Source organism: Salmo salar, chromosome ssa27 (genome assembly GCF_905237065.1).
Source record: "Salmo salar chromosome ssa27, Ssal_v3.1, whole genome shotgun sequence".
NCBI classification, from domain to species: Eukaryota; Metazoa; Chordata; class Actinopteri; order Salmoniformes; family Salmonidae; genus Salmo; species Salmo salar.
The window spans coordinates 26197755-26224001 of record NC_059468.1 but is presented as its reverse complement, the minus strand read 5'-3'; the positions used below and the strand labels follow the sequence as shown (position 1 = coordinate 26224001).

Sequence of the window (26247 nt, the reverse complement as noted above, 5' to 3'; positions counted from 1 at the left end):
AAACTCCTGGTTAACGCCTCTAGCGCACCCTCCTCCATACTTAAAAAAATTATAGTCACAGAGGGATCACAATGTCGCTGATGAACTGCGCAATTGGCCGCAGTCTTAAAATCATCACTAAGCAAATTAAACCTGGTCCTGTTTCCAGTTCCATGGCAAATGGGAAAACAAGCAAGAACCAACAAGGCTAGTTCGTTCTGGTTCCGGCACAGCTTGGTTGCTCTAGTGGAATTGCGCCAAAAGTAGTCACAGTCAGGCTGGTAGGGCCTATAGAATAGGTGTAAGGGTGGGAGATGGTACTTGAGGTGGGTACGTCAGTGTGCATTAACGTGTGTGTAAGGTAAATCTATAGCTTAGTCAAAACTGACTATCAGGTTCAGTGATTAACTCTGAGTTTCGTGAGTGAGAGTGAGTAAGAAACCGCAAAAAACAGCATGTCTAAGGTAGAGCGAGAGTCTTTAATCCAGTGTGTACCTGCATGCTAGGTGCTACAATAAACAGGCTACTGAGATCTCCCTCCCACAGGACCAGTGTTGTAGGTTGTGGTGGTGATTGGATTCAGTCGGTCTGAATCAGTAGCTCTGTGTTTGTGTAGACTAGGGACTATTTTGGTTCAGACTACCACAAGGGACAGGCACTATCCCAGTCAGTCTAGAGGTATAAATACCCAAAATTAAAACCAAAGATAGCCATGAGCCAGAGGCCTTTTCGGGCAGGATGAGAGGGTGGGTTACTTTGCCCTCCCTGACTCTCAACCAAGACAGGTAATAGTCTAATAAATATTTAACATCCCCCTGGGCAAGGTCCAGTTAGCACCACTTCCTGTTAGCTTAATTAGCATGCCAGATAAAACTGTCAGAACGAGCTAATATTTGCCCAAGTCCTTAAAAGAGCCTTGGCCTCCAAATATTAATCAGAAATACACTGCTATGGGCAACAAGAATTTAAGAGGATTGCATTGTTACATTGCGGCATGGCAACAATTAATGATACAAAGAAAACAAGTTATTAGCAGGACCACTGATCACACTTAAAAACATGATACGCTTGACAATGGCATTTAAAAAACACCCATACCACTTAAGCCTGCACGTGGGTGTAGTACTGTATTTGAACATGTGGGGGGGGGGGGGAACAGCCTATTCCGCTAAATATTCCACACAAACACGTATGCATTCCATGAGTGCTTCCAGCTATAGCATTCTTTGAAGAGCTCCCAGGTTTGTGGTTGGTTCACCACAAGTCCTGCCTCCCATCGCCAGGCCTATTAACACCTCTTAGAACAAGTAAACACCTGGCCCAGAGCATAGGCCCTAGAGAGAGACCTAACATACAGCATCGACAGGAACTCAAAAGCCTCAACAGTTGCAACATTTTTGTAACTGTCCCAAAATGTCCAGGTTTTCCAGAAATAACAATTGAAGGATACCCAGATTTAGAGCTTATTCCCTCCTGATTCAAGGAATCTTTGAACAGAGATGTCTAGAAAACAACCCTAAGCCTCAACATAGCTAATGAGTCAGACAACAGTTAGGGTTGATTTGAAACCGGGCAGTAGAGAGAAAATGTGAAGTCAACAGTGTTCTCTGAATTCAGTTAGCCAATCTATCCCACTACGATGGGAGAGATGCTAGATAACCTAATGACGATGAAAGGCCTACGATAGCACTTGGGGGAGAGAGGCTGCTCTTTCTCTGGCAAAGGCTGAAAGAAATCAGGCTTTGGCCCGACAGAAGGAGAAATGAAACGGGGTTCAAGGCAGAAAGCATGGCTACCAAATTTAATTTAAAAAATGTGCTACTGTGGGTAGCATTAGCTAGTGCTAGTCCACTGTTCCTGCGCCAAAACTCCAGTATTTTTCATTCTATAGCTTGTTCTCCATCTTTTTAAATAGTGAGCAAACATGTTTCCAGCACTTGAATTTCCCGGACTGATCTAAACTAATTTTCTGATGCTCTCATCTTTCTAAAAATTAGGCCTAACATGAAACCTCTCAACTGTAGCAATATTGTACATAAACAAATCAAACTACAACAATGCTTGTCTGACATCACATGTAGTCCAATTACAATAATTTAATTGTATATCGGAGTAATTAATTGAACACCAGGTACTGTACAAGGCCACAATTTCACAGCTGCCAAGGTAGCCTCTGGTAGCGGCTAGAACAAGGACACTAACATTCCCCTTCAGCAGACAGTGGCTTGCCTTTCTCATGTAACATTTATCTGATCTAGGGCCTTACACCACATCCAATTAATCTGGGGGAATTTAATTTACCTAGATTCAAATCAAGCCTCCCATTTGCAAGTCAAAGGCAATTCAAAATGATAAAGAACAAAACAAAGATACTAGCCACAGAGAAGGGTGGAGGAGGATTAGACTAAATAAGTCAGAATGTCCTGTACCATTTTAATAAGAGGTGTGGTAAACCATTCTGGTGAAACACAGAAAGTGTCCCAAAATGCACACTTCCCCTATTGCGCACTACTTTTGACCAGGGCTCTATGGTACAACACTCGTGTGCTTTATTGGGAATAGTGTCATTTGGGAAGCAGTCACGATTTGAACATTCACCTAGCCCAGGTCGGAGTAATTTGAACATTCTAACATTTTTAAATGGAACACCAAGTTACTGTTGACGTGTTCCATCCTGAGCAGAAACACCAGAGTTTCAGCCCAGGTTCTTCAGTAAACCACGAGTGAAAACCACCCCACCCTGACTGAAAGGGGGAGTGAAAACCACCCCACCCTGACTGAAAGGGGGAGTGAAAACCACCCCACCCTGACTGAAAGGGGGAGTGAAAACCACCCCACCCTCACTGAAAGGGGGAGTGAAAACCATCCCACCCTCACTGAAAGGGGGAGTGAAAACCCTCCCACCCTCACTGAAAGGGGGAGTGAAAACCCTCCCACCCTCACTGAAAGGGGGAGTGAAAACCCTCCCACCCTCACTGAAAGGGGGAGTGAAAACCCTCCCACCCTCACTGAAAGGGGGGAGTGAAACCCTCCCACCCTCACTGAAAGGGGGAGTGAAAACCCTCCCACCCTCACTGAAAGGGGGAGTGAAAACCCTCCCACCCCCCCAGTGACTGAAAGGGGGAGTGAAAAGGTGAGAGGCACAAGTAACACAGTTGTCAAAGTAGTCTGCAACATGTGAAGCGAGAGAACACTCTCTTCCCAGTCTCTCCCCCTCAGAGCATGCCAGATAATGTCATTGTGGAGGAAAATGGGCTGGGGGGGGGGGGGAACAGTCACCAGGCAGCTGCCCTAGGGTTCTTTAATGAGTCATAATCTCCTGTCACCAATCTAATCAAGTCCCATCCAGAAGTCCAGCACCCTGGGCCAAGCCCCGTAACCAGCCTTGGCCAGACAAAGGTGGAAGGGAAGGCAGATCACCCAAGACCGGTCCTGCAGACCTGGGTTCAAATACTGTTTCAAATCTTTCCAATGCTTTGAGTGTTTGCTTTACTGTCTGGGGGTGTCAGGTGGATGGTGTTTGCTCTTTTGGGACTTCTCCATTGGTTCCATTGTGTAAGGCAAACTCAATCAAGCCCAGCTAAAAAAGTATTTGAAACAATTTCAAATAACATTTGGACCGCCACAGGAAAAGAAGACCCAGAGTTACCTCTGCTGCAGAGGAAAAGTTCATTAGAGTGACCAGCCTCAAAAATTACAGACCAGGTCCGCTGTCTTGTCCTACACAGGCTGAAAGAGCGTGTTGGGCCTTTAATAGGATTGGTGTGACTTCACATCCGAGTGGAAAAGCGCAACTGAAGAACAATTTGTCTGATGCCGAGCAGAAGCATTTTGGAGCTGCGTTTACAAAACGCAGCAAGATTAGAGGTCGACCGACTATGATTTTTCAACGCCGATACCGATTATTGGACGGCCAAAAAAAGCAGATACCGATTAACTTCTTTGGGATAGGGGGCGGTATTTTGACGTCTGGATGAAAAGCGTGCCCAAAGTAAATAGAAGCTAGGATATGCATATAATTGTTAGATTTGGATCAAAAACACAAAAGTTTCTAAAGCTGTCTGTGTATAACAGGTGAAACCCCGAGGACAAACCCCCCCCCCCCAAAAAAAAATCATCCTACCACTGATTTCAATGGCTGGCACTTTTATAATAGGGCAAAATCGTGCCCGATTGCAGTTCCTAGGGCTTCCACTAGATGTCAACAGTCTTTAGAAAGAGTTTCAGGCTGGTTTTTGGAAAAATGAGCAAGAAATTGTAGTTTTTCTAGGTGGCTCCCATTTTGGTTGTAGTGTTTCCAAGCGCGTGACAGAGCGTGTTCTTTGGTATTTTTCTCCGGTAAAGACAATAACGATTCTGTCTTAAATTTGATCGTTTATTTGCGTATTAGGATACCTAAGGTTTGATTATAAACGTTGATTGACTTGTTTGGATAAATTTATTGGTAACGTTTGGGATTCATTTTGTATGCATTTTGAAGGAGGGAAATCGGTGGATTATTGACTGAAGCGCGCCAGCTAAACTGAGTTTTTATGGATATAAAGTAGGACTTTATCGAACAAAAGGGCCATTTGTAATGGAACTGAGACCTTTTGGAGTGCCAACAGAAGATCTTCAAAGGTAAGGCATTTTTTATATTGCTATTTCTGACTTTTGTGTTGCACCTGCCTGGTTGAAATATGATTTGTCATGCATTTATATGCGGGGTGCTGTCCTCAGATAATCGCATGGTTTGCTTTCGCCGTAAAGCCTTTTTGAAATCTGACACCTCGGCTGGATTAACCTCTTATGGCTAGGGGGCAGTATTTTCACGGCTGGATAAAAAACGTACCCGATTTAATCTGGTTACTAATCCTACCCAGTAACGAGAATATGCATATACTTATTATATATGGATAGAAAACACCCGAAAGTTTCTAAAACTGTTTGAATGGTGTCTGTGAGTATAACAGAACTCAAATGGCAGGTCAAAACCTGAGAGATTCCTTTACAGGAAGTGGCCTGTCTGACCATTTCTGGAACTTCTTTGCCATCTCTATCTTTTACTAAGGATCTCTGCTCTAACGTGACACTTCATACGTCGTCCATAGGCGCTCAGAGCCCGGGAAAAACCTGAATGTCGTCATCCCAGCCCCAGGCTGAAACACATTATCGCCTTTCTCAAGTGGCCGATCAAGGGACTGTGGGCTTAGGCGCATGACCTGGCCGCCCCGTCTTTGTGATTTTTTTCTCTGTTTGCCGAAAAGGAGATTCCCGGTCGGAATATTATCGCTTTCTACGAGAAAAATGGCATAAAAATTGATTTTAAACAGCGGTTGACATGCTTCGAAGTACGGTAATGGAATATTTAGAATTTTTTGTCACGAATTGCGCCATGCGCGCGACCCTTCTTTACCATTTCGGATAGTGTCTGGAACGCACGAACAAAACGCCGCTATTCGGATATAACGATGGATTATTTTGGACCAAACCAACATTTGTTATTGAAGTAGCAGTCCTGGGAGTGCATTCTGACGAAGACAACAAAGGTAATGAAACTTTTGTAATAGTAAATCGGAGTTTGATCAGGGCTAAACTTGGTCGGTGTCTAAATGGCTAGCCGTGATGGCTGGGCTATCTACTGAGAATATTGCAAAATGTGCTTTCACCGAAAAGCTATTTTAAAATCGGACATATCGAGTGCATAGAGGAGTTCTGTATCTATAATTCTTAAAATAATTGTTATGCTTTTTGTGAACGTTTATCGTGAGTAATTTAGTAAATTCACCGGATGTTTGCGGGGGGGTATGCTAGTTCTGAACGTCACATGCTAATGTAAAAAGCTGGTTTTTGATATAAATATTAACTTGATTGAACAAAACATGCATGCATTGTATAACATAATGTCCTAGGGTTGTCATCTGATGAAGATCATCAAAGGTTAGTGCTGCATTTAGCTGTGGTTTTGTTTTTTGTGACATATGCTAGCTTGAAAAATGGGTGTCTGATTATTTCTGGCTTGGTACTCTGCTGACATAATCTAATGTTTTGCTTTCGCTGTAAAGCCTTTTTGAAATCGGACAGTGTGGTTAGATAAAGGAGAGTCTTGTCTTTAAAATGGTGTGAAATAGTCATATGTTTGAAAAATTGAAGTTTTTGTATTTTTGAGGAATTTGTAATTCGCGCCACGCCTATCATTGGATATTGGAGCAGGTGTTCCGCTAGCGGAACGTCTAGATGTAAGAGGTTAACAAGAAGTTTAGCTTTATTTTGATGTATAACACATATTTTCAAGAATGTTAAATATTTGAATTTAGTATTTTTGAATTTCGCGCTCTGCAATTTCACCGGATGTTGGCCAGGTGGGACGCTACCGTCCCACGTATCCATAAGAAGTTAAATCGGCCGATTTTTATATATATTTTGTAATAATGACAATTACAACAATAATGAATGAACACTTATTTTGACGTAATATAATACATCAATAAAATCAATTTAGTCTAGTTCAATTTGGTTTAAATAATGCAAAAACAAAATCTTGAAAAGTAAAAGTGCAATAAAAGTGCGCCATGTAAAAAAGCTATCATTTAAGTTCCTTGCTCAGAACATTTGAAAGCTGGTGGTTCCTTTTAACATGAGTCTTCAATATTCCCAGGTAAGAAGTTTTAAATTGAAGTTATTATAGGACTATTTCTCTCTATACCATTTGTATTTCATATACCTTTGACTATTGGATGAGCTAATAGGTACTTTGGTATTGCTAGCCTCATCTCGGGAGTTGATAGGCTTTAAGTCATAAACAGCGCAAAGCTTGAAGCATTGCGAAGAGCTGCTGGCAAACGCAGTAAAGTGCTGTTTGAATGAATGCTTACGAGCCTGCTGCTGCCTACCACGGCTCAGTCAGACTGCTCTATCAGATCATAGACTTAATTATAATATAATAACACAGAAATACGAGCCTTAGGTCATTAATATGGTAAAATCCGGAAACTATAATTTCGAAAACAAAACATTTATTCTTTCAGTGAAATTCGGGACCGTTCTATATTTTATCTAACGGGTGGCATCCATAAGTCTAAATATTCCTGTTATATTGCACAACCTTCAATGTTATGTCATAATTACGTCAAATTAGTTCGCAACGAGCCAGGCGGGCCAAACTGTTGCATATACTCTGACTCTGCGTGCAATGAACGCAAGAGAAGTGACACAATTTCCCTAGTTTAATATTGCCTGCTAACCTGGATTTCTTTTAACTGAATATGCAGGTTTAAAAAATATATACTTCGTGTACTGATTTTAAGAAAGGCATTGATGTTTATGGCTAGGTACATTTGTGCAACGATTGTGATTTTTTCGCAAATGCGCTTTTGTTAAATCATCCCCCGTTTGGCGAAGTTGGTTGTCTTTGTTAGGAAGAAAGTCTTCACACAGTTCGCAACGAGCCAGGCAGCCCAAACTGCTGCATATACACTGACTGTTGCACAGAACGCAAGAGAAGTGACAATTTCCCTAGTTAAAAGAAATTCATGTTAGCAGGCAATATTAACTAAATATGCAGGTTTAAAATCAATACAGAAGTATATATTTTTAAGAAAGGCATTGATGTTTATGGTTAGGTACACATTGGTGCAACGACAGTGCTTTTTTTCGCGAATGCGCTTGTTAAATCACCCATTTGGCAAAGTAGGCTATGATTCAATGATAAATTAACAGGCACCGCATCGATTATATGCAACACAGGACAAGCTAGATAAACTAGTAATATCATCAACCATGTGTAGTTAACTAGTGATTATGTTAAGATTGATTGTTTTTATAAGATACGTTTAATGCTAGCTAGCACCTTATCATGGCTCCTTGCTGCACTCGCATAACAGGTAGTCAGCCTGCCACGCAGTCAACTCGTGGAGTGCAATGTAATCGGCCATGATCGATGTCCAAAAATGCCGATTACCGATTGTTATGAAAACTTGAAATCAGCCCTAATTAATCTGTTGACCTCTAAGCAAGATATGTGCGTTATCGTTTCTTGTGTGTGAAAAACGCAGAATTCTGTGTTAACGCGACCCACTGTTTCCATATACACAAGCCAGCACCCGTGTCTCACCAAGCAATAGCTCCGGTGGGCCTGCTCTAACCTGGAGCCAAGGCAATGCCTTGGGTACTATTCAGATGTCAGTTACATAACGGCCAACTGTGGACTTTAACACCGTGTGACAAAGCAACAGTCCTGAATGATGCAGATGTTGTTGATTCTGCTCACCACAAGTCTTCAGTGTCACACTCCTGCTGGAAGCACAATAACATTAGAAGCCTACTGGTGGGGGTAAGTCTCAGTGGAAAAGCAACATTGGAACAAGTTGTCATAACCACATTAGACCAAAGGATTTAATATTAACATGGAGGGAGACATAAAATAAACAAAGCTATTCCTCTCGGAACACATTCATGGGCACATGTGCAAAATCGTTGCCAAGACAAACCTGTGGAGTTTTTTTTTTTAACCTTTATTTAACTAGTCAAGTCAGTAAGAACAAATTCTTATTTACAATGACGGCCTACCCCGGCCAAACTCGGATGACGCTGGGCCAATTGTGCGCCGCCCTATGGGACTCCCGATCATGGCCGGTTATGATACAGCCTGGAATCGAACTAGGGTCTGTAGTGACGCCTCTAGCACTCAGATGTAGTGCCCTGATTGCTGCGCCACTCAGGAGCCTAGCTTGAAAAATAAACAAAATGTAACTCCATGTGACAACATAATGCTGTTTGTTTCTAACATTAGGACTGTTTTTCTCAAGAAATTGATCTGCTTCATGTTTTGTTTCCTTGCCACGACACCAGAGTGTCACAATACTGGTATTGTGACAAACCTAAATTAGGTTCCCACCACCAAGATTCACCATAACTACAGTACCAGTCAATGGTTGACACACCTACTCATATTAGGGTTTCTTATTTGTACTATTTTCTACATTGTAGTTTAATAGTGAAGACATCAAAAGTATGAAATAACACAGAATCATGTAGTAACCCAAAGTGTTAAATCAAATACTTTATATTTGAGATTCTTCAAAGTAGCAACAATTTGCCTTGATGAAAGCTTTGCACACTCTTGGCATTCTCTCAACCAGCTTCATGAGGTAGTCACCTGGAATTAACAGGTGTCCCTTGTTAAAAGTTAATTTGTGGAATTTAATGCGTTTCAGCCAATCAGTTGTGTTGTGACAAGGTAGTGGTTGGTATATAGAAAATAGCTCTATTAGGTAAAAGACAAAATCATTTGATTTATGGCAAGAACAGCTCAAATAAAGAAATGACAGTCCATTATTTTAAGACATGAAGGTCAGTCAATCCAGAACATTTCAAGAACTTTGACAGTTGCTTCAAGTGCAAAAACCCATCAAGTGATATGATGAAACTAGCTCGCATGAGGACACGCACAGGAATGGAAGAGCCAGAGTTATCGCTGCTGCATAGGTAAAGTTCATTAGCGTGACCAGCCTCAGAAATTGCAGCCCAAATAAATGCTTCACAGAGTTCAAGTAACTTTATAAGACACAGAGTAGGTGCACGGATGATCTTCGCATGTCTGGTTCCCAAGGTGAAGCACGGAGGTGGTGGTGTGGGGGTGCTTTGCTGGTGACACTGCGATTTATTCAGAATTCAAGGCACACTTAACCAGCATGGCTACCACAGCATTCTGCAGCGATATGCCATCCCATCTGGGTTGTGCTTAGTGGGACTATCATTTGTTTTTCAACAGGACAATGACACAACACACTTCCAGGCTGTGTAAGGACTATTTGACCAAGGAGAGTGATGGACAGTTGCATCAGATGACCTGGCCTCCACAATCACCCCACCTCAACCCAATTGTGATGGTTTGGGTTGGACTGCAGAGTGAAGGGAAAGCAGCCAACATGTGCTTAGCATATGTGGGAACTAATTCAAGACTGTTGGAAAAGCATTCCAGGTGAAGCTGGTTGAGAGAATGCCAAGCGTGTGCAAAGCTGTCAAGGCAAAGGGTGGCTACTTTAAAATATATTTTGATTTGTTTAACACTTTTGTATAATACACGATTCCATGCGTTATTTCATAGTTTTGATGTCTTTACTATTATTCTACAAATAAAGAAAAACCCTTGAATGAGTAGGTGTTCCCAAACTTTTGACTGGTACTGTATATTATGCATCAAAATCCTATAAGACCAATCACCTTGAGAAAGCAGCCTTGAGCTAACTCTCTAATCAAGTCATTCATCCATGGCCAGGCAAAGCATTAGCGGTTGGCCTAGCCCATGCAATCACAACCTGAGGACCCAAGACTCCAGACAGACAGAACAAGGAATACCTGTTGCCATAACGACGGGTGGGTATCTCCAGGGAGGTGAGAGACAGGAGTTCCAACAGGGCCAGATCCTGTCCCTCAAGAAGAGATCACAGAGGAGAAGCAGTGATCCTTTTAAATATTTACACTGACAAGCAGGAGGCGTAGCGTCATAAGGTGCAGGGATAGAGAAGAGAGAGAAGCTCATTGTGGGTAGAAGGTGCTTTTAGGCACAGATCTAAAACTTAGCATATAGTCCAGTGGGAGTACTTGCACATCAAGCTGCCTCTCGCTTGAGAAACAGGAGATAGGCTCCTGCCCCATGGGCAATTCTGGCTTGGACAAGGCTTACTTAAAAGATCTAGGATCAGCTTAGCTTCCACAGACCCCAATGTGTTTTTTTAAGGTGGTAAAAAGGAAGAAACTGACCTTAGATCAGTTTCCTGGAGATTACTTTCATCATCCTACTACTCCGACGGGCTCCAGGTCTGCTCCTCAGTGAGTCAGTGCACATGGTCTGAGGCCAGAGGCTGTGAGGAGCCACACAACTCATGCGTTTTAATAAGCTGGTTGAATACAAGAGAATGGAAGCGAAAGCCACGTCTAAGCAACCCCGCTTTTCTAAAACACAGTCACTGCATTTTATCACCACAGGTTCTAGACTTTTTTTTTGTCAACACCATTGCCAGACAGCACACAATAGACTACCTATTGAGTGGCATGATGTTTTTAACCAGATTCTGTCTAACTGAGGAGATGGTTGCTGTAAACACTATCACAATAGAAGATCCTGTATTCCTATACAAGCAGGTAGGAGCAGCATCCAGAAGGGGTGTCAGTGCTGGCTAGCCCTCCATGCCCTCTTTATAACAGGGGTTATAAACAACCAACAGTGCCAATAAAAGAGGAATAATACCCAGTGTCAAAGGGGTGTAGGTAGACAGTAACTACTGTTACAGGGTCAGATATGTAGATATTGCTAATGTATCTAATTAATAGTTATGATTAGGATGTCATAGGGGAGAGAGCAATGGCTTTCAAGGGGCAGTGAGTGCACAGCATCCTCTCCTCCCCCTAACACACACCAAACCAGAGGTTAGTGATCTCTCTCCATCCCTCCAGTCAGAGCCCCAGGGGTATGAAGACATTTAAATAATCTTTTACACCAGTTAGACTAGAACACATTACAAGCTCATCAACCACACCTTTCAACAGACACAGGCACCCAGTGGTCAAACCGGGCCTGACGCCAGCTACACAGACAGCTCCTGGCCCCCCCAGTGACCCTTGCCTAGCTTCATGTTACTGTACTAGTCTCAGGTTTCTCAGTTACGGTAACCAAGGCTGACGACTTCCCCTGTTGTCACGCTTGTCTTTCTTTATGCAGATAATATAGAGGACCCATCTTCTGAGTGTGAAATGTCACACCATCTAGTGAAGTGCCGAATGTGCCACATACGCCACCCAGCCGCTTTTCCCATACAAAAGACACACTCACTTTGACAATAAAATATGCAATTCTGGCTACAACTGTACGGTCAAGTAGTAATGTACACAAAATGACAATGAACGACAGCAATGTCTAGTACCATCCAGCATTGAGAAGACTTGACTATCTGTGTTCAAAGCAGACAATTCAGTCGCAGCTTGTGTAAACAAAGATTTTGGGCAGGTGAGATGATCCTAGAGCGATGGCTCTCAAAATGTTTGTACAATGAAGGGAATAGGCCAGGATGCCTTTGATTTGGGATTTTTATTTAGCCTTTATTTGAGCGGGAAGTCATGCTGAGACCACAGTCTCTTTTGCATGGATGCACCGAGGCCAACCTCTATCCAAAGCATATACAGCAGAGCACATATTACAGACGCAGGGAGCTGGCTGTGATACCAACATGGAATCTGGTGAATGAGGGCCTCCCTGCCTGGCTGTCATAGGCTAGGAGCCACCCTTGGCTTCAGGCTGTAAACATGTGGGCTGGCTGAGCAGGGTTATTTCCAGAGCAGGCACCTGGCTCCAGCCTCAAACCTCAATTAACTTTATTATAAAGCAGATCAGTGATCTACTTTCAACACGAAACATGCTTGAAAGAATAAAGAAGCTAACAATGACCTACAGGAAACAGTCAGTGAATTGATAGATTGTTTCTGATATATTTGATTCTAAGGCCTATTTTGATAATTAGTCACAGCAATGTTCAGTAAAAAAAACAAAGCAGGTCTTGTACCCAGTGATATCTCAGAGAGATCTATACATATGGCTACTTTACACTTGACAAGTTCATGGGAAAATAGGTCACCTTGTTATGACTCATAAGCAGGAATGAGTAAGCTTACCTGTTTCACTAGTTACTCGTTGACTGATCCGCCCACATTGAGTGAGCGTGAGTTAGCTGCCATGGGCCATTCACCTTTCCAAGGTCATGTATAGCTTGGATACAGCTTTTGTCAAATTGATGTCATGTTTTTTTGCTAACCCTAACCCTTTTCCTAAGATAAACCTAATTGTCCTAATCTGCTGCTTAAATTCTCATAAACCTGCTACCAAAAGTAAACTTTGACAAAGTATGTATCCCTTCTAGACAAAACCCATTCCCGCCCCACAAGAAATGGTAGCTAGTAGTAGTCAGTCACTCGTCAAATAGACTGACCAAAACACCCTGACAAAGAAGAGACTGGGGCATGAATGGCTGATGTGATGCTAGATAGTCATATGTTAAAGTCAACTTCCGCCCTAAATGCATTTCCTCAAATTCACTAGTCTCTGACTTGTTGATTGAGTGTTTCAGAAACCAAAGAGTAAAACAAATTGCTTTGGCGTGAGTGGAAACTAGCTAGCAAGACATGACCCCATCTTCCGAGAAGAACCGTGCACACAAGACCAATGTGATGCGTGCACCCTGGACCAATACAACAACCATGCCTGAAAAGGCATCAGTTATTCGATTTAGCCACCCTGGTTATCAAATTCGACAGCTTTTACAGTTTACGTTCGCATTCAATCTCGATTCCACATGACATTGATGCCGTTCACTCGGCTGGGTGTGTGAGGCCTTGGCAACAGGAGACATGTTTATTTGGGTAACGTTATCTTGTTACATCAATGTCTGTAGCTAACGGCTGGACCGAACCAAACGCTGGACATCCAATCCAGCCACCAACGTTTACAGTACAACACTGCGTAGCCAGGCTAACCTTAGATACACGAGAACGGGAACAAGTGCAGGTAGAAGCCAGGTTCAAATTACAATACAGCGAGCTAGCAATTAGCAAGCAGGCAAATTGTGTTGGCTAACAAGCTTTCTTGGTCGGCTAATTCATATCGGAGACAAAAGAGAACATTGACACAAGAAACGGATCCACATGTCTTGTAAAATAGGCCGCTGTGTTTAACCTTAGCCAACGTTAACTAGCCCCGTTCTCCATCAAGCTAACGTTATATGCATCTACCCTGCTAACGTTATGCTAACTTTAACTAGCCGGCTGCAAGCAAGGCAGTTCAGAAAATAAAATGGTTCACACTGGGCTGTATTGTGGGTCAAACGAGTAAATATTAGCTGGCTAGATTGGAGAAAAATGTGTTAGTTATTGTTAGTGTAACTAACGTTTAACGTAATAAAACGCGAACATAAAGCTATCAGAGTATAAACACCTTTTTATCGATGGCCTTTTGTCGATGACTAACTTGGCTTAGCTAGATGAAATAACATCACAATACTGCGTTATAGTAACATAAAATATACTGTATTGTTCGTTAGCTTGCTTGCTCCCTTACTTTACCTAGCTGTACGCAGGAAATGGACAGCTGGCTGGCTAATGAGGTTAGTAACATGTTCTCGATGAAATTACTAGTTAGTAGTTCCCTATACATTATTTGTTTAACTTGACAGACCTTGGTATTTTGCCAACATTATTCGTAGATGTCGTTCTCCACCTCTGCAGTTTCGCCGAATGTTATTTAGGAGTTTAGCCAATGGCTGCCATAACCCCGTGTTAGCAGGCTAATGCTAGCTACTTTCTCCCCAAGAAGATTGACCCGCGAACTGTCCAGAAATATGTTTTTGACATAATGTATAACGATACAAACACGTCGTTGTAAAATATGTTTTTACTTACAAAGAGCAGGTTGAACATTGAAATCCCGTGACTATACCGGAGAATGTGGATGGAGGGCAGTAACTGCTGTCAGATCTCTTTCTTGTTCCTCTTCAAAAGTGGCGTTCTCTCAGAACTGTTGGGAGGAGTTTCAAGGTGGTAGTCTCGTTGCGTCACTGCCACGCAAGAAGACCAGTGATGACAGCTGAGCTCTACCGAGTGGTGATTTTGAAATAACTTAGAACAACAATAACGTATCAAATGTGCTATTTTTGCATGTATTAAATTGGAGTCCTCGAGAGGTATAATGTTTATTTCAGGGTGTGCAGTAGACAGTCGGCTTAAATGTGTAAGTGGATGGTTTGGTTATCCTCTCATCATCACGAAGTGATGAGCAATAAGACTCACGAGGTGGTGAGTCATTTTGATCCACCTAGTTGGATGACCGAGCCCCAGCCAAGTCACCCGTGATACAAGTCTGTATTCTACGTCCATCCATGTTATAATATAACAAACATTAAAGGGATGAGGTAAATCGCTTGTTTTGTGTGATTGGGCTATATAAAAGGATCTGACACAGACATGTGTGCCCATATAGCTTACTGACCTCATCCATTAAAAATATGCCGTCATGTTATGAATAGAGAACATATCATAGTAACTCTATGTGTAATAATTTAAATATCCTCTCTTTTGGTCCATTTTACTTTCTCATAGTGGGACATACACACCCCCTAGTGGTTGATTGAACTGTCCCTTTATTATGGGGATTCTTACGAGAAACTAACATCACATTGAACAGGACATTGTTCATGTCATTAAACTATGTAGGCCTGCTTGTAACTCCACGGAGTTGAGCGCCATCTAGAGTTTTTGAAATTAACCTCCAACTCTTTCGAGTGTTTTTGCGGTCTATACTTAAAAAATTTATATTCTTAAACCCCTACCGTGTAGGCCTACCTAAGTTTGTCGACTGTTGTTGCATGCCTTTCTTTTTTTAGTGAAATCCATACATTTTAATAAGTATTTGGAGACGTATGCCTAAGAAATCGGAGATTCAATTAGCACATGCACATTCACACCAGTCTCAACATCAACAGTGAAGAGGCGACTGCGGGATGCTGGCCTTCTAGGCAGAGTTCCTCTGTCCAGTGTCTGTGTTCTTTTTCCCACCTTAATCTTTTATTTTTATTGGCCAGTCTGAGATAGGCTTTTTCTTTGCAACTCTGCCTAGAAGGCCAGCATCCCGGAGTCGCCTCTTCACTGTTGATGTTGAGACTGGTGTTTTGCGGGTACTATTTAATGAAGCTGCCAGTTGAGGACTTGTGAGGCGTCTGTTTCTCAAACTAGACACTCTAATGTACTTGTCCTCTTGCTCAGTTGTGCACCGGGCCTCCCACTCCTCTTTCTATTCGGGTTAGAGCCAGTTTGCGCTGTTCTGTGAAGGGAGTAGTACACAGCGTTATACAAGATCTTCAGTTTCTTGGCAATTTCTCGCATGGAATAGCCTTCATTTCTCAGAACAAGAATAGCCTGACGAGTTTCAGAAGAAAGTTCTTTGTTTCTAGCCATTGGGAGCTTGTAATCAAACCCACAAATGCTGATGCTCCAGATACTCAACTAAAATCTGCTGTTTCCAGCTGCAATAGTCATTTACAACATTAACAATGTCTACACTGTATTTCTGATCAATTTGATGTTATTTTAATTGACAAAAAATGTGCTTTTCTTTAAAAAACAAGGACATTTCTAAATGACCCTAAACTTTTGAACGTTAGTGTAGGTAGAGAACATTGAACAGGACAAGGCTATGTCAATAATTGTCATTTTGACAAAAATGCAGATAGAATCTTATAGTCTCAAGCTCTCTATGTCAGCAACAGAACAAACTCAAAAAGTAAAGACTAGATAGATTGTTTGGACAGCATAATTAACTAGCTAACCAGCTATCTAGCTGATTTACATAATCTACATTCGCTATAATCAGCTGATAGCCCACCCAACTTTGGCCAACCAGATGTGTCTGTGAACAGTAGTAGCTTTTGCTTCCCATGTGTGATGGATGTGTGTGTGTTTTTGTAGAAAACAAAGGCCTATGCTAACAAAGGGCTATGGGTAGGTGGAGCCCCAGCATATTCATTTAGCAGACAGTCTTTATTATCCAGAGTGACTTCTATAGTTATTTGTATAGTGCATACTGTTCTGTGAGCAGTCTATGTGTTGATTCATACCTTGGTTTTATACTAAGGCCCAGACAGTAAGCCTACACTACTAATACTCTCTGTCACCAAATGTGATGTGTTTCAAATGGATATGGAATCTAGAAAAAAAAAGCAACACGAATGTACAAGAAAGTATTTATTGATGTGGTATCAATACAATCAAGTACTGTAAATTTTGTATAAGCAGACCAAAATAAATCTAGCTAAATGAGTGCCTTTTATACCCAAGTTCTATTGCATAGAGTGCACACAATAGCCATGTACAATACAAATAATCCTATAGGTTGATACATTGTACATTACACAAAAAATGAACAAAAAATCACAAAAAAAATCCTTCACGAACAATGCTAGAATGCTGACTTCATGTTCTAAATGCTCTTAACTCATTCAATGCTGTTAAATACCATTTCTACCATGCTTCAGTGGTCGGTTTTGGCATTCCTGTTAAATTATAACAAATGTATAAATACATCTTCATTAATGTCATGTGCAAATGGGAATGACCGTTTGTATCTATCTCCAAACTATAACAAACAAATATCCCTTTAAACCGAAGCAAGGCTTAAAGTAGAAACAAAAAGTTTATCTTTTTTTTTTTTTATCATTGAATAGAAAACAAGTCAGTTTGTAATCAAGGCAGTACATTGGGAGAAAAATGTTTTTGCACACGCACTGCAAACTCTGCAACCAAGTGACATTGTCTATGACAAAGAATATAAAAAAGGAGAGTTATAGTCTAGCCACTCCACTCCAAAACAGCATTCCAAATGTCTGAAAGAACGAGGCAATAAAAAGGCAACATACAGTACATAACTAAAACAAGCCTTAAATTGTCTGGTAGACTCACACAACAATAATGGTACATAGACTTTGCTTTAGGTATGTTCAGATAATGATGAGAGAAAAGGGGCCACAAACAGACCAGTGAGAGTGCCTGCATTAGGCCTACATACATTTAAAATACTGATTGTGAGACTCAAGGTTCTACTCAGTCAAAACCGATGACCATTCCTCCAGGATGTCTAAAACAATTATTCAGGCACAGCAATACAGTATGTTTTGCAGACAATTGTAGCGATAATCCAACATGCACGATATTAATCTTTTTTTTGGGGGGGGGGGGTTGCTGCATACCCATTTTGATTTAATATTCGCCTCAGGTTCTAATCTGAATACAGGGTATACTATTGGGTATTTGAGAGCTTGGGACTATACATTTCTATCTGCATTTTTGTCCAAATTTAGTTATTGACCTAGCCTTTTTCTGTTCAATGTTTTCTACCTATATAGTACTCTAAATACTCCAATTCGTGTTGATAAGTTCAAATGAATACTACATAAAAAGTTGTACTGTTGCAGAACTCAAAATCTAGACAAAGGAAAAGAGCTGGGTGCTACCGAACATTCTGCTAATTTCACCATGAATATCATCAGGGTAGTCTAAACTTTGTATTCCCACCATTTATGAAAGTGTTTAATATCTCTAAATCTTGAAACATACTATATGATGTCCCTACATTGAATTTACAATAAGGAAGTATGATATACTGTATGATATAACCTTGAGCCCAAGGTTACTGGAAGATTAAGGACTTTAAGATAGATATTGTCCCGTTCATTCCGTCCCAGATTCTCCCATGTCTACCCTCAGTTTGCCGACCAAATTCACAGAATTAATGCACAAAAATACCTTCATGATTTGTAACCTGCCCAGTGTTGGTCAATAACCCCTTGTTTTAAAAGTCTAGCATGTTTTTTCCAACAATATATTCGTCTTACTTTGCATACATTTCCCCCATCTCTATTGTACGTTTCTCATCTTTGCACGACTGGGCAAAAACTGGTTGAATCAACATTGTTTCCACGTAATTTCAACCCAAAATCAATGTGATGATATTGAATCAATGTAGAAAACTAATTGGATTTGCAAAAAGTCATCCTCGTAAGGGCATTTCATCGTTTTTTTTACCCAACTTTTAATCTAAATCCATGATTAAATGTTTTGTTAATTTCACATTGAATTAACGTTAGTTGACAACTCAACCAAATGTAAATCAAAACTAGATGTTGAACTGACATCTGTGGCCAGTGGGTATTTAGCCCACTAATTCTACCAAACAGAATTCCTGTCTTCTGTTGCGTCATTTCCCAAGCTATGAAGGCCATTTACTTAATCGCCATGAAGACACACATGTCCTATTTGAACCGGAGCAAATCTTCAATTCAAACTGGTGGAATATTGACTAGAAGTGCATGCTCCTAAATGACTCAGAAAACATTATCCATGGTCCATGGTCTCTGAAGTTCATAATTCACCCAGGTGAAGTTTTAACGGATGGGAGTTGAGTGTGTGTGTAAAACAGACAGACACATACACACAGTGAGAAAGAGATACAGCCGGAAACACTCACACGGTGGGTGTATCCATCGCACCCCACGGCCTCATCCCACACAGCACCAGTAAAACTCACATGGCAAACACAATTCTCACCTTTGTCCCACCGTTTCTCCCAGAATAACAGAGCCATGTTAACTGTTATGCAATCAGGATTTCACAACCACCAGGCTCTCTCTCTCTCTCTCTCTCTCTCTCTCTCTCTCTCTCTCGCTCTCTCCCTTTACTTATTAATTTGGAGATCCATGCATTCTGATTTCCGAAAGTGCACCCTCTTTCATATTCTGTCAGAAGACATCGGCTAAGAATATCCTGTGGCAACATCAGATGTTCCATCAAACTGAGCAATGGGTAAACCATTTTGGTTGTCGATGTACAGTAACTAAAGATGGAAAATGAATGGTTAACCTTTGTTATGGTGAGGTTTACGGTGGATTGGAAATCGTTACTGTACGCGTATAAACACAATGAGTTCAACACCATAGCACCATATACTGGGAGGGCTGTGTAAGATGTAGGAGATCATTTGAACTGCACCCTATGCACCCATTTGGTTGGATCTGAACCTTCAAAGGGTTATTCTGTAGAAACAGGTTGGATGGCCTCTAGCCAGTTGTCGATCTGTGAAATCCTGAAAGATTTGTAGTTTGTAGACGGAATGAGGCTTTTCACATGAGCTTTCGCTCAGAATGTTCACTCTAAATGTTAATGTGAAAGGCCCCAGGGCATTGATTGCTCGGTCACAGCCTTGGCGTTAGTGGACACAAAAAGCAGTGATGTCAATGGTATACTGTATGTGTGGCATAGAGAATGTAATAAGGGGATCTGCAGTGCACGTGATTAATGGGAATAGCCACAGAATGGATCGATGCAGGGAAACATGGCATTGATCCTAATGCATTTGGCCTATTCTTTCTGTCCATTAGCTGACACATATTTATTTATTAATATAGTGATTAACTTACACATTTATTTATAGATTTATTCAGTTGTCTATTTAATGTGTTCTATATATTTATAATTCTTTAGGTTACTGGTTTGTATATTGATGCTTTGTCAAAGAGGGATTTGGGTGAATCTTACACAAGTTGGATACACCAATTACTTAGCCACAATCCAAAACCATCAGCTTCTATTATCAGCACCAATCCGTTCAGCACAAGCCTCTTATAGAACCAGGAAATTATCACCCAACAGACAACTGGAAGTTGACTGTCAAAACATCAGAGCGTACTGATAAACAACGATCCATCGATCCCTATAGCAGGTCTTAAAAAAAATTAAAATGTGAACATTTTGTTTATTGAATACACTGTTCATACTGTATGTGTAATGGTACATCTTTATGTGAAATATTTATTTAAATAAGGAAGCTCTTGACATAAAATGGCGGACACGCACACGGGAGGAAATGGGAGGTTTTTGTGCAGGAAGTGACTGCAGCCAGGGGAAACAATCGGAGCCCCAGGGTCCGACGATGTCATCCTACTGATCAGAGCATTTTAGTAGGATATGCAGTCACATGGGTAGGTCTAATAACTGTTACTTACGCATTACAAAGTAAGGCACTTAAAAGTCTGAATCCAATAAACAACAGCAATACTGACTCCAACGGCAAAATAAAAATAATACAATTATGACAATAACAATAATTATAATAATATAAGCAACAACCAAAAAAATAACCAAAAAACTGACATTTGAAAGAAAGAGATAAAAACACAGAGCACAGCATGAAGTATCCTTCTCCTGTTATTTAACTCTTTCTGTCTTTCGTTCACAGAGTCTTTTCTGTCGTTGTTGATGTTGTTGATGATAACATTCTACAGGTGGTGTTATTCTGTTATGGCTGCAGGTGTTATTATATAGGGACACTAGGGGTTACCCTAGGAGATAGTTGACTAGCAAGGCGTTATGTGGGACAGAGCAGGAACCCTGAGAAGGACGAGTGGATGTATTCGGTGGAGTAGAGCCCGTTAGCCTGATCCGAGGGCATCTGCATCCACACCTGGTCGTTCTCCTTCAGCTCAAGGACGGCGCTACCGGACGCCTGGTCCATGTAGCCCTTCTTGTACTCGTCGTAGGTGTATGTGGCGGGAACATTGTTTTTGTACAGCGCCACCCACAGATTGAGTCCCTTTACGTGCATGTGGTAGGCAAAGTAGTAGACGCCAGACATGGGGCTGGTGAAGATACCGGTGCCAGGGTTGTAAGCATTCTGCCCGTTGTACAGGGTCCTGTCGAACTTGATGGGCATCCCGGAGGGAGGGAAGGGTGTGGTGAGGATGGCAGTAAATGCTGGTGCCAGGGAGGCAGAGAGCTCTGCACGGCCAAACTGTGGTTTTGGGTTCCTCCCGTTTGGTACCTCGCCTCCGCCCAACTCCGAATCCGTTAGCCCAGCCACGATGGTTTGGCCATTTCCTGCAGGGCCAGGGGGCCCGGGTGGCCCAGGTGGGCCTGGGTTGCCGTTGAGCCCAGAGTTGCCTGGTTTTCCTTGGGGACCTTGAGGACCAGGAACTCCCTTTTCTCCAAGCATGCCCAGCCCAGGAAGACCAGGCAGCCCAGATTCGCCCTTCAGACCTGGGATACCCTGTGGCCCCATTGGCCCTGAAGGCCCCTGAAGACCAGGGATACCAGACTGGCCTCTTGGTCCTGGAGACCCAACAAACCCAAACTCCCCTTTTGGTCCAGGATTACCTAAAAGACCTGGGTTTCCAGGCAGGCCTATGTGCCCTGCCTCACCTTTGGGCCCTGGTTTTCCGATAGCCCCATTTGGACCCGGCGGGCCTTTGTCTCCAGGAATGCCAGGTTTTCCAGACAGACCACCGGGACCCTGATCCCCTCTGAACCCTGGCAGACCTGGATGACCCTGGGGACCCAACTCTCCCTTCAGGCCGGGCATGCCGTGTTTTCCTGGGAGCCCCATGGGGCCCTGTAATCCTGGTGGTCCTGGGTGTCCGTCTGGACCCATGTCTCCTGGCTGCCCCTCAATCCCAGGCTCCCCCTTATCCCCAGGTACCCCTGGTCCCCCGGAAAGGCCTTTGTCTCCTTTCAGCCCAGATAGACCAGGCTTGCCATAGCCAGGAGTTCCAGGAAACCCCGGAGAACCCCTCAGCCCTGGCTCACCTTTAGGCCCAAGTGGACCTGGTCCTCCAGGCAATCCATCATTACCAGGCTTGCCCAATCCAATGGGTCCTGGCTGGCCTTGCAGCCCTGGATTGCCGGCCTCACCTGGCTCACCTATTCCTCCTGGGAGCCCCTGATCCCCTTTAGGTCCAGATGGACCAAGAAGCCCGTTCAGTCCTGGTTTGCCCACACCCGGGTTACCAGCTGGCCCTGGTAGGCCCCTAAGCCCGATGGGGCCCCTGGGTCCTGGTATCCCTGGCTTCCCATTGCCATTCTCCCCATTGATTCCACGCTCCCCGGGATTTCCAGGTCCACCTTTCTGTCCTGGTTCTCCACGAGACCCAGGTTGGCCCCTCCCTCCGGGAAGCCCCGGTTTGCCATTCAGAGATAGGCCAGCTGGCCCGGGGAGACCTGGTTGACCTGGAAGTCCTCTGGGACCTGGTTCACCCCGGAGCCCAACCTCGCCGTTATTCCCGGGCATCCCCTTCATGCCCCCCTTTCCTGGGAGACCTGGAAGTCCGGGCTTCCCAATGCCAGGGAAGCCTGGAGGCCCCTGAGGGCCAGGCTGGCCATTGAGACCTGGTTTTCCCAGTCCTGGTTTTCCCGGAAGTCCTGATGGCCCAGATGGGCCTCTGGGTCCAGGTTTTCCTTGTGGCCCTGGCTCGCCCTTTACGTCCATCATGGGTGGCATGTCTGTATGAGAAAATGGAAGACATTGTGATTACCTGCTCATCCCCTTTCAAATCATTCATTCAAATCATTCACAAAAAAAAGATATTCACAAATTATACCCTATTCCCTATATAGTGCACCATTTTTTTACCAGATCCCATATACAGTGAATAAGGTACCATAACGAGATTTCACAGTTCTCTAGTCAGTGACTTGGCTCTGAAAATAGTGAAAATCCAGTACAGGAAAAAAAATGTTTTTATGAAATGTATGCATTCACTACTGTAAGTCGCTCTGGATAAGAGCGTCTGCTAAATGACTAAAATGTAAAATGTAAATGTAAAATAGTGACCAGGGTCACCAGGGTCATCAATAACAGTCCAGAAAGTAGAATAGACTTTCAAATTACCTGCCCCGGATTTACATTGTTATGATCCTGCAGCAACAACAAATGTGAATTATTGTGTGGATTATAATTTATGGATATTGTTGTAGAAGTTGAAATTTCGAAGTGGAAATTACAAACTTCAGAAGTCTTTTTAAAACTCAAATACACTACAAGTTTTACATGTCCTGCATTACAGGAAAGCTATCCTGCAACAGGGGGATCAAATGAAGTATGGTTCTACTGTACATGAGTGGCAGTGTGTATCCGCTTTGCCAAATTCTTGTCATTGTCTAGTTAGGCTTGCTTAGGAACGGAAATGATATAGTGAATTCAGAGACAGTCCAGGACCCAGGTTAGGCCTTCGTTTAGTGCGGCGGCAGGTAGCCTAGTAGTTAGAGCGTTGGACTAGTAACCGAAAGGTTGCAAGATTTAATCCCCGAGCTGACAAAGTAAAAATCTGTCATTCTGTCCCTGAACAAGGCAGTTAACCCACTTTTCCTAGCACGTCATTGAAAATAATAATTTGTTCTTAACTGACTTGCCTAGTTAAATAAAGGTAAAAAAATTAAACAAAATAAAAAGGGTGGTGAATATTGGACTAGCTAGTTTTCACATGATCAAACCAAATCAAATCAAAGTTTATTTGTCACGTGCGCCGAATACAACAGGTGTACCTTACAGTGAAATGCTTACTTACAGGCTCTAACCAATAGTGCAAAAAAGGTATTAGGTGAACAATAGGTAAGTAAAGAAATAAAACAACAGTAAAAAGACAGGCTATATACAGTAGCGAGGTTATAAAAGTAGCGAGGCTACATGCAGACACTGGTTAGTCAGGCTGATTGAGGTAGTATGTACATGTAGATATGGTTAAAGTGACTATGCATATATGATGAACAGAGAGTAGCAGTAGCGTAAAAGAGGGGTTGGCGGGTGGCGGGACACAATGCAGATAGCCCGGTTAGCCAATGTGCGGGAGCACTGGTTGGTCGGTCCAATTGAGGTAGTATGTACATGAATGTATAGTTAAAGTGACTATGCATATATGATAAACAGAGAGTAGCAGCAGTGTAAAAGAGGGGTTGGGGGGGGCACACAATGCAAATAGTCCGGGTAGCCATTTGATTACCTGTTCAGGAGTCTTATGGCTTGGGGGTAAAAACTGTTGAGAAGCCTTTTTGTCCTACTTGGCACTCCGGTACCGCGTACCATGTAGTAGTAGAGAGAACAGTCTATGACTGGGGTAGCTGGGGTCTTTGACAATTTTTAGGGCCTTCCTCTGACACCGCCTGGTGTAGAGGTCCTGGATGGCAGGCAGCTTAGCCCCAGTGATGGGCCGTAAGCACTACCCTCTGTAGTTCCTTGCGGTCAGATGCCGAGCAATTGCCGTACCAGGCAGTGATGCAACCAGTCAGGATGCTCTCGATGTTGCAGCTGTAGAACCTTTTGAGGATCTCAGGACCCATGCCAAATCTTTTTCGTTTCCTGAGAGGGAATAGGCTTTGTCGTGCCCTCTTCACGACTGTCTTGGTGTGTTTGGACCATTCTAGTTTGTTCTTGATGTGGACACCAAGGAACTTGAAGCTCTCAACCTGCTCCACTACAGCCCCGTCGATGAGAATGGGGTCATGCTCAGTGCTCCTTTTCCTGTAGTCCACAATCATCTCCTAGGTCTTGGTTACGTTGAGGGATAGGTTGTTATTCTGGCACCACCCGGCCAGGTCTCTGACCTCCTCCCTATAGGCTGTCTCGTCGTTGTCGGTGATCAGGCCTACCACTGTTGTGTCGTCTGCAAACGTAATGATGGTGTTGGAGTCGTGCCTGGCCATGCAGTCGTGGGTGAACAGGGAGTACAGGAGGGGACTGAGCACGCACCCCTGGGGAGCTCCAGTGTTGAGAATCAGTGTGGCAGATGTGTTGTTACCTACCCTCACCACCTGGGGCCGGCCCGTCAGGAAGTCCAGGATCCAGTTGCAGAGGGAGGTGTTTAGTCCCAGGATCCTTAGCTTAGTGATGAGCTTTGAGGGTACTATGGTGTTGATCGCTTAGCTGTAGTCAATGAATAGCATTCTCACATAAGTGTTCCTTTTGTCCAGGTGGGAAAGGGCAGTGTGGAGTGCAATAGAGATTGCATCATCTGTGGATCTGTTTGGGCAGTATGCAAATTGGAGTGGGTCTAGGGTTTCTGGGATAATGGTGGCCTTTCAAAGCACTTCATGGCTACGGACGTGGGTGCTACGGGCCTGTAGTAATTTAGGTAGGTTGCCTTTATGTTCTTGGGCACAGGGACTATGGTGATCTGCTTCATATACAGTGTGTGCGTCCATTTAGGACATCGGCCAGAGGTCAACTTGTGACAGGGAAGAGTTTGTATTTAGTTGTCTGATGTAGCTTGTTATGACTGGGTCAACTATGACTGGGTCGACCATGACTGGGTCGACCATGACTGGGTCGACCATGACCGGGTCGACCATGACCGGGTCGACCATGACCGGGTTAAATATGACCTGGTTAACTATGGCTGGGTTAACTATGGCTGGGTTAACTATGACTGGGTTAATCATGACTGGGTTAATCATGACTGGGTTAACTATGACTGCTATTACTGGGTTAACAATAACTATGACTGGGTTAACTATGACTAGGTCAACCATGACTTGGTTAGCTATGACTGCTATGACTGAGTTAACTACAACTGGGTCAACTGTGACTGTGTTAACTATGACTAGGTCAACTATGACTGGGTTAACTATGATTGCTATGACTGGGTTAACTATGACTGGGTCAACTATGACTGGGTCGACTATGACTGAGTCAACTATGACTGGGTTAACTATGACTGGGTCGACTATGACTGGGTCGACTATGACTGGGTCGACTATGACTGGGTCGACTATGACCGGGTCGACTATGACCGGGTTAAATATGACCTGGTTAACTATGGCTGGGTTAACTATGGCTGGGTTAAATATGACTGGGTTAATCATGACTAGGTCAACTATGACTGGGTTAACTATGACTGCTATTACTGGGTTAACAATAACTATGACTGGTTT

The 26247-nt window shown here is 43.0% G+C and overlaps 2 protein-coding genes across 2 annotated transcripts in view; both read right to left on the bottom strand.

The window, feature by feature from the left end:
* The window catches only part of LOC106588828 (protein tyrosine phosphatase type IVA 2), a 40987-nt gene extending 26281 nt beyond the window's left edge, over positions 1 to 14706 (bottom strand). The window contains exon 1 of the mRNA XM_014178288.2: positions 14407 to 14706. The gene's annotated coding sequence lies outside the window, so the exon portion shown is untranslated. The remainder of the gene's footprint in view (positions 1 to 14406) is intronic.
* Positions 14707 to 16730: 2024 nt separating this feature from the next.
* LOC106588826 (collagen alpha-2(VIII) chain) overlaps positions 16731 to 26247 on the bottom strand; it is a 106224-nt gene continuing 96707 nt past the window's right edge. The window contains exon 3 of the mRNA XM_014178286.2: positions 16731 to 22824. Within this exon, the coding sequence (XP_014033761.1) occupies positions 20918 to 22824 (1907 nt within the window). The 3' untranslated portion in view covers positions 16731 to 20917. The remainder of the gene's footprint in view (positions 22825 to 26247) is intronic.